Source organism: Cylas formicarius, unplaced genomic scaffold, assembly GCF_029955315.1.
Source record: "Cylas formicarius isolate icCylForm1 unplaced genomic scaffold, icCylForm1.1 PGA_scaffold_5__7_contigs__length_24384050, whole genome shotgun sequence".
In the NCBI taxonomy this organism is placed as follows: Eukaryota; Metazoa; Arthropoda; class Insecta; order Coleoptera; family Brentidae; genus Cylas; species Cylas formicarius.
Genome location: NW_026844341.1, coordinates 7050928 through 7063718, shown reverse-complemented (window position 1 = coordinate 7063718; position 12791 = coordinate 7050928). Strand labels below are relative to the sequence as shown.

The following is a 12791-nucleotide window of genomic DNA, read 5'->3' as shown; positions in this document are numbered from 1 at the left end:
GTCGAATCGCGTAGCAATAGGCTCGTTTTTTTTGTACTTCGACCCATTGAAGGACCCCGAAGGGATTTTGAATTAGTGAAAAAAATGGTTGTTGCCTGAGCCACTCAGTCCGCAATATTTTTCTTAGTTAATCAAAAAATTTGAAGGGGAAGAACAAAATTAAACGGCGAAATTTTCGACGGTATAATATATTATGCAAGAAGTTTGGCAAACCACACTTTAGTCACGAGTTTGATTTGGCGCGAGCGGAGCGAGTGCTTAATAAACGAGTGACTGACAAAGTTTATCAATATGTTGCACCGTATGGTGCAACAAAAATACGCTATTGAAAACTGCATTTCGGTATCTTTTTCCTAACTCATAATATTACTAAAATATATAAAAACTCGAAATGTTGTAAGCGTCTTTGGGAACATTTTCAGTATACCTGCCATTATTAAACACTAATTTTCGTTTTTTAAATTTACTGTTAAAATACAAAAACATGTGTTTAGAACGCAACCATTTCTGTTTATCGAATTAAAACGCAATGATGTTTGTATTTTTTTCTACTCCCGTCCGTTAAATACCTAATTACCCACCGATCTAGCGTGCGGGAAGCGTCACTTTACCACGTCAGTTTCGATTCCCACGAACCACTTCGGACATTTCCGGGATTTTAAAGCACGGATTTGGGAGCAATCGGCTGTTTTCGGAGATATTTCCCACGCCTTCAATTTGACGTTTGTCAATTCTGACGGTCATGTCAGTGACTGTATTCGTGTTGTTTTGCGAAAATATACCCAAAAACTAACGGTCGTAGAAAAAGTATAGTATGCAACATGTCCGGTAAACTTTTTAACTCACTCGTCTATTAAAAACTCGCTCCGCTGCGCTCTGCTCCTGTCAAATAAACTCGTGAGTCAAATGCCGTTTACCGCACTGGTTGCATAATATCCTATAACTCACTCGTTTATTAAACACTCGCTCCGCTGCTTTCTGCTCGTGTCAAATAAACTCGTGAGTTTGTTGCATAATATAATATTTCTGTGTTATTGTTTTCCATTGTATATTTCAATATTCAATCATACGGGACTGAGTATTAATTATTATGCGGGCGTTTTTACCGTAAATTTAAAAATATTTTACTAAAAGGAGAATTGATGGCCTATGAAGGGTCCTTTTCAATGCTTCTAAATTTGATCAAATGCGTGCAGCCATTTTATGACATTTATTTCCGAAAATGTTCGGACACCTGGAACACTTTGACGTGATCGTCAGGATTGACAAACTTCAGAAATAGTTACCTACCGAAAGTGTCCGATTACATTCAACCCGTGATTAAAGTACCCGACATTTTGAGGTGATACCTTGCGCACGCCTTAAAGCATAATTGGGCATTTTAAATAAGGCAGTAGTAAGAGATTGTTCGCTGAAATTTCGCAATAAAATTTGAAGTTTGTTAGTTGATTTATAAATTTAAGAAAAAAACACCTAAATTTAATTAAAATTGCGCGTTTCCTTGAACTCTTAATCTAACAACTCCACTTTGAGATATTACTTGTTTAATTATGATTATTGATCTAATCACGTTGCGTTGTTGCTTTCGTAAAAAGTGGCTCCATTTGTTTTCCAAAAGATAACAATTGTTTAGCCGGATTTTGATGATACGACAAGATTTTCTGCTAATATATATTTAAGGTGCATATACGTGTGTAGATAACGAAAAAAATCCTGTAATATTAGGCAGTTTTTCGTATAACAAAAGGGATGTTAGTTTTGCCAAAATTCCAGAACCGGCAAAAAAATTATCGAGATTTTTTTGTAAGTGGATCCCTTTGGAAATTCGCCATCGTTCGATAGGAACATAGTACCTACATCCTATTGGAAGTTATTTAAAAATCATTCTCGGGGCCCGTAATTTCCTAATAAAAATATAGCAAAGCGTTTATTAACGTATTACGTAACATGGACAATAGGTGTTTTTATATATAACTGCTATCGCAGGAGTTTGTTTCTGCGAAAGGCGAAGCGAGACGTCCGTAACATTTTTTAAATTCGTGTTACTTGCGAAATGGCCCGGGGCGGACCGTTGATCAGTTTTGATTAATCAAAAACTAAGTTAAATGCTCATTGGTTCGTAGAATTAGAAAATAAGATATTGGAAAATATAACATGTTTCGACAAAATAATTTTATTTAACAAACTTTTCACAAGCGTAGCCTTAAAACAACGCACTTGTACTATACTTACAATTTTAAATATAGCTAATAAATTATTACTTAGGTAACTTTTTCTGTATAAAATATATTATTTGTTTATGGTTAAAATTGAATGGACCTTTGCGTACCCCCTATACATCTACAAAGCTACTACTAAATCTACGATATTGTACTAATGCATTATAATACTACTAGAACCATTTTGTAAATTAGAAACGTTCCGACGAAGTCACCTGTTCTCAGGGGTGATTTTGTTTTCGATTTTTAGTTGTTCTGCCCAAATGTTCTTCTAGACAAACTTCGCGAACAATATTAATTTTATACGAAGAAATGCCTCGTAATTTTTTTTCGATTATGGCACTTTAGGTAATTCGAACTCAGAATTTCCAAACGTTCGGACAACGCAAAAACGTTTTGTTTTACCTCGAATACATGTCATCTCCTGCAAAACAGAAAACACCCTGTAAAAAAAAAACTAAATCTATATTTGGAGCGCGGGCTGGCCCGTGACAAAAAAAAAACGCCCACAGTTAAAATGAAGCGCGAAAATATCCGCAAAAATCGTTAAACTAAAATATGTCCGTTCCGAGAAAATAAATTGGGAAAAGTCTTGCGAAACTGCCGCCATTTTACTTTGTGCGTTTCTTTGTAATCACCCCGGGGATCTCGGGCCGATGCCAGAAATAAATACAAGCGACTAAGGGTGCGTTTAACCTTGTGACGTCATGTATCTGACCGCCAGGTCCGGATCCAAATAATTGTAGATGTCCTTTTTCTCTTCGGACTCCTTGGTCGGGTCCTGTTTTGCCGTCGCGTTTGCTTTCTGATGTATCGCGTGGGATCCGTCTCCCGTCCTTAACACCCTCCTGTCATTAAGCCCGGTTTACATTGAGAAATAAAGTATTTAGCAGCGACTTACTTTTGAATCATGTGATACGGAGTGGTCTTCAAATCGTATGCCAAACCCCAATGGGCTAAGAGGTCGATCACGAAGGTGGTGATGCTGTATCTAGATCCGAATTCGGCCGCCCTGTAGTCCCACGGGAACGCGTGATGGTAGTTGTGCCATCCTTCTCCCACGGACCAAAACGCGACGAACCTGGACTCTACGGGTTTCATAAACCTGAAATGTAGCATTATAGGGTGCATCCACCATGCGGTAAAGATAGTGCAAGCGCTTGAGCTAGGATTTAGAAAAGAGTAGTGACGTCATCTTGGTTTGTCTCTCTTAAATCCCGTTAACTCGCTGTGTTCTTCTAATATTTAAACGGCTTGGGTGGTTTAATATGTACCAAACGCGCAATTTTTCTACATATTCGACTCTTTTTATTATTTTTTTATTTACCGCAATAAGTACTATTTAGCTGGACGAACAATTCTAAATGAACATTTTCTTTACTTAGCTAATGGCGAATAGCATTTAATGTAATTAATTTACTTTTTTTTTCTTACCTAGTTTTTTCAAACATTGCCATAGTTTCAACAAGCGATTCCTTGAAACCGGAACATTTTTTGCAACGTTTTGAAACCAAAATTGTGAAAAACGGTTAAAAAATAACCTCACAGGGAGACAAAAACTAGATAAGTAAATAAATTTTTATAAAAATAAAATGTTAATGTAGTTTTGCTTTCGTGCAGCGACACGATTTCAAAATTTAGATTTTCATATGAAAAAAACAATTTACAAATGCGGAAAAAGTTGATATGTTTCTAATATATTTTTAGAATTTTTTTATTTATACTTTAGAAAGTTTTTCAACAAGACACATTGTTTATGCATTTTGAACTGTTTAAAAGTGTTTTGTTGTGGCAAAAAAGTTTCATTTAGAATTAAATAGCAGTAAATATTATTCATTGTGGTCATACCGGCCTAGGGAGATAGAGTTCTCCAAACTATAGACCGTTTCTACGACATAATCCTGTATTTAACTTTGGTAAATTTTTATGAAGATCTAACCACAGGCTACCTTACTTGGGTTTCTCTTTGTAACCCTGAATAAATAGATTCGCAATTTCACAATGACGTTCCAGAACCCTACTTCGGTACTTCGTGCATACAAATGCAGAAAGCTTACGGTTTTGTGTTCATCGGTGAAAAATCCATTTTTTTCAATTCTACCCTTAAAATACAAGGAAGATTTATAAAAAGCACACTAATATGAATTAATATAACAGTTTAATCAAAGAAAATTTCCCTACTTTTAAAATACAACATTCCGCACGGCACCGTTCTTGTCGGCTAATATCTTAAATACGGCCTTAGCTTGTGGTACACGTGCTGAAAATAAAGGTCCCTCCCGCTTTACAACAGGCGGGTCTTATGAGGTTTTAAACACGGAGAACTTTGGAGAACTCTACAATTTTGGCCCTATAATCTAAAAAATATGAACTGAGGTGGCTTTTACTTGATGAAAATCCATTTATAAGACATTTATAAGAGACCATTTGATAAAGACACGGTGTTGTCGAAACAATTGTCATGCCATAATATCTAATTTCGTGAAAATCTGAATCTGAATCACACAAAAATCACTTTTTTTTTTATTTCTAATTTCTAATATTACAAAATAGCCTTAGTTTCGTCAATAAGCATGTCTTCCAAAATATCTTCTTCATACAGTACACGGAATAGTTATTGTGTTGGGAAGAACTATAAATTAAAAATGTTTTCGCAAACATCTTTATTGGTATTCTTCACTAGCGGAACGTGTGTTCAAATACGGTATATTCTAATAATAGAAAGTCCTACCTGTCAAAGGGTTTGTTGCCCCACAAATGGGCGGCGCTGTTCACTAACCACGTGATGTTGAGCACCAGAACGCTCCTGAACATGTACGCAGAGAAAACTGCATTGAAAAACTTCTCGCCCCAGCAGTAGTACGGTACCAGCGAAGGTAGCAGAATGGCGAATATCGTATAAAGGATCTTGTAGTGGCTGTAATAGGTTTTAAAATACAAATAAATCTTGGACATAAGCATTTCCAAAAATAACTTCCTCGGCGATTAACATAATGAAAGAAAGTTAATTATTGTGTTGGTTATACATTTTTCTTTTTCTTTGACTTACGATGTCAAAAAAATCTTCCTAGCACTTGGATTTGCAATTTCAATTTTTTATTTTTAGCGCCTCCAGCATTTCGTCAAGATGACGTTGCGCCAGTAAGATGACAACGGCCTAAGGCTTATTATATCTGGTCAATATAAATTAAAAGAATTAAATAGGTTTTTGCCACACAAGAACGTCCATAAATACATATGGCTTCAACAAACGAAGGGGCTGAAATCAATAATTGACTATATCGTAGTAAATCAAAAGTCCGCAATGAAACGGTATGACGCGAAAGTTATAAGAGGAGCAGTATGCGGTTCAGACCATTTTCCGGTACAAAGACACAGACATCTAGGAGATAACTAAAAAGAACAATATAGAAAGCTTAAAAGACGTTCTTGTATAAGTTACGACTGACGGTAAAATTTAAAACTATAGGAGAACAAAATATAGAAAGCAAATATAACAAATTGGGTCAGAAGAAAAGAAATTGCAAAAACAGAAACGACGATTCCTGGTGGTCTACAGAATTAGAAGAATTAGTGGAAGAAAAGAAACTAGCCTATTTAAAATTTTTAACTACAAAGGACTACCAAGACAAAGTATATTTCAACATAATGAAATACGAAGAGAAGCAAAAAGTAAACAAAGCCAAAAATCAGTTGACAGAAGCATAGGAAGCTCGAAATCAAAGCAGGCTCGGAAAACTCTAAGATCCCTTAAGACCAACAAAAATGAGACAAAAATAATAGACCCTACTGGAATAATTAGATGGAAAGTCTATTATCAGAAACTACTAACAGAAAACCGAAATGAATTCAAAAGCATAACTTATGAGAAAGAACCAACACACATACAGGAACCAGAGTTTACAGAGACAGAAGTAGAACATACATTGAGATTTATGAAAAATAATAAAGTATTGGGTCCTGGAAGTAAATCGGTAGAACTGTTAAAGGCGTATCCCGCAGCTGTCAGGTGTGAATGAGTGGAAATTAGCTCATATAACCTCCATTCATAAGAAAGGAAACAAAAATTTATGAGAAAACTACAGGGGGGTAAGTGTAACATGTTTATTGAAAAATCCTATAGAAGGCAAAATTGAAGATGCCGAAGAGCAGAGTGGTTTCCGGGCGGGACGATCCTGCGCCTAGCCTGCCCTAGCCGAAAAACTATAGCTCAAGAAGGCATATGATACCGTGACGATAAATAAGTTATGGGCTGCTTTGAAAGGAAAAGAAGTACCAGTGATGCACATAAACCCAGTGAAATAGTTCTATCATATCACGAAAAGCTTAGTAAAAATTGAAAAAGAAACTTCTCAAGAATTTTTGGTAAATAAAGGCTTGAGACATTGATGTTTTATTTTTTATTTAAAATTTGCATAGATAAGGCCTTAAAGAAGTGGGAACGAAAATGCAGTATAATGGGTGTAATGGTGAACAGTGAGTCCATCTAGAGTCTATTATTTGCAGATAATCAAGTAATATTAGCAGAAGAGAGGACGATATAAACTATATGTTTAGAAAGCTTGTATGGAGAAAACCCAGTATTGGAATAAACGGACAAGATTTACACACTGATGTGGGAACTATTAAACATACAAACCAGTATAACTATTTAGGACTTAGGATATATTTGGTGAGGAAAACAACACAATAATTACTAAATTGTCCAAAATTGTTAAAATAGAAATAAAAAACTAATATTCAACTGACAGGAGGAACCAGATGGAGTGCTGAATCTGGATATAGGCTTTGACTGTACTAGTTAGTTTTGCGCCAAATTTCCCGAGAACTCTGTATAAATCCAGATGCTCACTTTTTCTGGAACATGACCAGGCGATCGGCATCCATGTCCGACATGTCGATGGTTCGACCTTTCTCGATAACGGCAGGGTGTTTTCTGCTCATCAGCCATCCGATGTGGGAGAAGAAGAACCCCCGATTCGCGTTGTGCGGGTCCGCATCCGTGTCGCTGTACTTATGGTGCTGTCTATGGTCGCGCACCCAAATGTAGAGACAGTTCTGGGGAGGAGATTGCGATTTCCGGTTTTAGTTTTTGCTTATTTATAAGTTTTTTTGACATGTTTCCATTTTGTAACCATTTCTTTTCGTTTTTTTTAATAGTTCTGGGAAAGTCGACGTTAATTGAAAAGTCTGTAATCATCGACCGCGATCCCGGTGCACGTAAAAAACTTAACAATATAACAATGGATAATAAACCAAAGTCGTTTTTAATGCCCGCTTTATATTATGTTCGTTGTTATTTGGACAGTTTCGCAATAATATATAATATAACGAATATGTCGCCTGGCGAAACCGCTGGGACGTATCGATATATAAAAACAATCGAATCAAAGCATAACTAACTATCTCTTTTGTACGAAATTACATAGAATTTCGTATATGCGCGCGGAAGGCTAATTTGTTTGACTATCTGGTTCTGCTATACATCGTCATTTTACTTTTAAACCCTCTAAAGTCGACTTTATTTTCAAAAACATGGTTTTGGTGAATATCGATCCAGCTCTACATCTACCTTTTGAACCTTCCTAAACCATATAACCACAGAGTGTTTCCAAAATCAGGTGACAAGCTGAAGGGGAGATTCCTCAAGTAAAAATAAGACTTTTTTTCTATCAACATGAGTCCGATTCTGCTGGGTCCGTAATTACAGAGTGTAAAATATTTTGCATTTATTGAAAAAGACTGCAGCAATTTCAATATGATTTGGAAGGTAAAAGTTATTTAAACTATTACATATTTGGCTACATATTGCTATTCATGTTAGGGAGTATCTTTCGGAAAAATCGATGACTTGATGGATTGGTCGCGGAGGTCCAGTAGGATGGCCACCAACTTTAATCTTACATTTTTATTACTGTTACTACGATTACTGAAGGGCTAAAGCTAGAAGCAACCATTTTCACCACCTACAGTAATTTTATTTAGAAATGTTTAAATTAAGTTCCTTCTAAATCTTTAAAAGATATAAAATATTCAGTGCAACATAAATGCATTTTACTCATTAAAGAAACCTAAATCTACAAACGTTCAAGGAGTAGATTTCAAAAGCCACCAAATCAAGAAATCAAAGAAAAAAAAGTAATTGGCGCCTAGAATTTTAAGTATTGGTGCAATAGCCCATACTCACGGCAATGGTCAAATCGTTAGAACTCTTTCTGTAGTAAAAGAGTTTAAATAACTTTTACCCTCCAATTATTGGAATGGCAATATTCGTTTTTGATATATTTGGAGTAAATTAAAAAGATTAAAATTCTTCTTCTTCTTCCAGGGTGTAACTACTAAAAAAATCTTATTTTTACGCGATAAATCTCCCCTCCAGTGACAGTATATGTGTTTTAAACACCTTGTATAGAGGTCCTGCCTTTTGCTGATCTCAATTTATTGATATGCCCAGACCTGGTTAAATATTTTCGAAAAATAATTTAAGTGTGGTTAACCAAAACTAACCTTGAACTATATCGCGATCTATTATTATTTTCTTAAAACGCGTATGTCAAAATGGTCTTAATCTTTTTCTTTGAAATTCTCGTAAGTTTCGTATTGTTTGAAATGAACAGTTTAGATTAAATAAAACATTCATATTAAATATATTTTATTTTATAAGCCAATGTCAAAGTTGTGGCGCTAGTTTGATATTTCCAGGTTATAATAAACATCGTATCAAAATTTTTGCAGCTATTTTTGGACATAAGAGGTTTTACACCCAAATCTAATCTACGCTATACGTAAGGTTAATCAAAATTATCCTGTTTTATTTCCATTCGTCCAATAGTCGCAATATAAAAAACGTATATAAAAAGAAACAATAAACAAGTTACTGGCATCGAAGAAGTACAACTTTATATTGATCCATTGGGTAGGAAAAAGTCCAAATACGAAGATCTCCAAAAGCTAAATAGGAAAACATCACATGATTTTTTTCATCTTTTTAAAGATTCTATTCAGTACCAATTTTTTTTTATTATTTTGCTATTTTTTTGAATATTTTTTGTTATCATAAAATAATATTATTTTATTTTAAGTCGTTTTTTTTTAATAAAAGTTAAAAATGTAAACAAAACTAGTTTAATATTTTTTAGCTTGTTGCATGCATTTAAATATAATTAGACCAAAGATACTTACTAGATAAAAGTAAAACGACGATATGCAACTTTATGGTTGGTAAAAACTGAAGATGGCTATTTTTTGAATGCTTTTTATTAAACTGCAAAATTTCCACATTCTCTTGGAAGATTCGTTGCTCATTCTCATTGACTGACCACTTCTTAATTGATCGATCAATTGACCTCTTTTTAAATGACTAGTCAAAAAATGTTTTAAATAACATCTTGTAGTGAGTGTAATCTATCATTTTCCGAATACGATATTTAACGATTCGGGAAATCTCACTAATAATATCCACGGCATTTGGTTCCCAGATAAATAAATAAATATAATTTTTATGGTATTTTTCAAATTATTTCTGTCAATTGACACAAAAAAAAGAACACTAGTTATTAGCAACTCTCATCAATGCCTTATTCGCGCGGTTTGGAAAACACAGGGTGCTGAAAGTTAAAGTTAATTTTTTTGTGCGATTGGTTTGACAATTCCTGTTGTACTGACAACGCTCGACTGTCTCGTTGCTAATTATGAAAAAGACGCCCACCGGGTCGGACCTCCTCGATTGAAGATGCAAATTCTATAGGGTGTTTTTTTTTTTCCTCGCCCGCCCAGCGTTCTAATGACGGTTAATTTGACACGCCAATGGGTTTAATTGCCACGCGAAACGGTTGAGAGGTTTGTCGCGGTCAAGTCCGCCGACTACGTTGTTTGCACGTCGAATGTCCCATTAAAAAAATCCGGAGAAGTTTTTTATACAATATTTGCCCGACTCTCTAGCTTTAACGGATCTGCCATAAACAGTATATAATATATAATCTTGGGAAGCCTTTATCTACTACTAAACTTGCTCGTATTTGCGGTTAATATTAGAAAAAAGAGTTTTCTGTTGAATTACGCTAAAAAGATGCATTTCTGAGACATCGCGTATGACATTTTAACAGAAAACTTGGGAATTAAGAAAACATTATTTGGTCAAAGTTTTCTGCGAGATCTTAATCTAGTACCCAATTCGAATTTGAATTTCCCAATGTTACCATCGGTTTACGGTAGAAAAAGTCCCATTTTTGAGTTTTACACGAACATTTTATTGGTCCGCCCCAACTTATATATATTATGGCAAACGATTTTTTAATATTTCACTTACCTGTCCTGCTAACGTGTGGAATAAGATAAGAACGAGTCGAGTAATGAATGGGGCCTTGTACGATCGGTGGGAGAACAACCTGTGCGCCCCGGTAGTCACCCCCAGCCCTGATCCGAAGGCCACTATAAACGCTAAACAGAAAAGTTGTTTGAAGTTTGTTTTTATTTTTCTTCTGTAGACTAATTGAATTTTATTTTTATTTTATTTATTTATTTACTGCTCTTTTCGATTCAGGTTGAACCCATTACAGTGTCCTCTTACAAATGTCAATAAAAGTACATAACAATGTGCAAAGCTTAGTTAACAACAATATAAGAAAAAAGAGAATTCAAAAAATTAATTCAAGCCATGAATTGAGCCCAGCATAGACAAAAAAAAGTAAACTATGTAAACAATACATAGAGAACGCAGAGAAAAAGTTTTTTTATAATTTTATTTTCATTCTATTTACTTATTAATAAATAGAATATAGAACTTATCTATTTATTGAGAAAAGAAGTTAGGTGGTGTCCATCCAAAAGTGTAACAGTAAGATCTTTCTCTAAAGAATCATGCGTGATTGTGAACCAGTCCAGGTATAAGCAGTAAAGTTTTGGGAGTTATTGGTGTTTCTAAAGAGAATAATGAATGGTTCTAAATTGTCGAGGAGGCCATTTAAAATTTAATGCAAGAAAACAATATCAGTGACTATTCTCCGATCCTCCAATGGTACGAGTTTATAATACATTTTTACGTCGTTTAAGTCTTGGGCTATTAAGTTAGATTTTCGCTGTCAAATAATAAACATATGAACATACGTGTGATAAGGGCGAGCTCTGTTGAAAACATTTACTTGCCAGAGTAGTTAAAAGGAATAGGACCCCGATTTCTAATAAAAGATGTAACACAACATTTTTCGATGTTTATAAAGAGACCATTATTTTTACAGTACCAGTCAAATCGCTGAATATCTGTTATATCAATTGAGGTAATTTGTCTGAAAATTTTTAGGTTGTCAGTATACTAACAAAATTTGCTATGCTGGAAATCTTTCACGACATCATTAACTGATAATAATTTAGTAATAAATGTACAGAATGTTTCATCGACAAATTTGCGAAGATACGTCGCAATGATCAATCATTTTCTGATGATGTTACTTGACGTATTGTTCGAGAAGCACCCGTCATATCTACCCATTGATAGGTTGTGGTTATACGACCCTAGACTATTAGCAGGTATTCAAGAAAAGTTTGCGAACTTTTCTAATAAATTAATAAATTCCACTTGGGAATCGTCGGTAATCGCTTTTAAATGATTATTTAATAATTTCAAGTTTCAGTTAACCGTTTCGAGTGAAAGTTCCGACATATTACCCGCGTTTGCAAATGATCTACTAATCGCCTACTCGCATTTTTTGAAAAGATTTTCTAAGGTGGAGGGGGAGGACCCTGATATTTTATTTTAAAGTCTATAATACGTACGTAGGGTTTCTTTATATTTTTCACGATACCTACAGTCAAATCTTGAAGAGTTATAAAAGAACTTTAACTAGATGTACATTTTTTTATCTATTAGATTTTGCTAATTATAGTCAGAATAATTATAGAACAAAATAAGTTAAAATTCTATGAAGTCATCATTGGGATTGTTTTAAATATAACACCCGGTATATTTTAATTTATCTGAACAAACTGTTTCTTCATGATTTAAAGAATAATAAAAATTAATTCAATTAATTAATTTAAGAAAATTTATAAAGTTAATATTAATTTATTTGCAAATCTAGTAAAAAGTAAAGTTAAGTAAAATAACATTGATTTCAGCAATTGGATAAAACATTCAAAAAGATATCAAATGTACGTAGAATATGAAAAATTTGTGTTTGCATTTGTTCAGTCTAATGCCACTTAACTTATTGGTTATGGCTAAGGTCGTATTAACATTAAAATTGGAATATTGAAGTTAAATTTAAATTAAATTACATTATATTTATTACATATGTAACTTTCCTGTCAATATTTTTAATATTTTTTTTGTTTTTACGATGGCGTGTTCTGATGAAGAAAAATAATAACATGTCATTGGTTCAGCAAAGATTTTGTCAGGTAGAAGAGTACCATCGAAAAATACACTTAATACAAATAAAAAGTCATCTAATTCCATTATTAATCAAGTAATTTTCATTTAAGTTTTTGTAATTTCATGTAGATTGGAATATTGGTAAACGACTAAAATTAGTATAGACAAACTTAATATTCGTGAAATCAGGAAGAAAAATCATT

At 34.0% G+C, this 12791-nt stretch overlaps 1 protein-coding gene across 3 annotated transcripts in view; it reads right to left on the bottom strand.

The window, feature by feature from the left end:
- Positions 1–2207: 2207 nt before the first annotated feature.
- LOC132702117 (acyl-CoA Delta-9 desaturase-like) overlaps positions 2208–12791 on the bottom strand; it is a 36263-nt gene continuing 25679 nt past the window's right edge. For 2 of the 3 annotated variants that reach the window (XM_060670560.1, XM_060670559.1), the window contains exons 3-8: positions 10528–10658; positions 7072–7277; positions 4951–5136; positions 3121–3324; positions 2916–3067; positions 2208–2643 (exon numbers count right to left, since the gene is read on the bottom strand). In XM_060670560.1, the coding sequence (XP_060526543.1) occupies positions 2621–2643; positions 2916–3067; positions 3121–3324; positions 4951–5136; positions 7072–7277; positions 10528–10658 (902 nt within the window). In that variant the 3' untranslated portion in view covers positions 2208–2620. Of the gene's footprint in view, positions 2663–2857; positions 3068–3120; positions 3325–4950; positions 5137–7071; positions 7278–10527; positions 10659–12791 lie in introns of all 3 variants that reach the window. The other variant, XR_009618851.1, reaches the window with a different exon arrangement.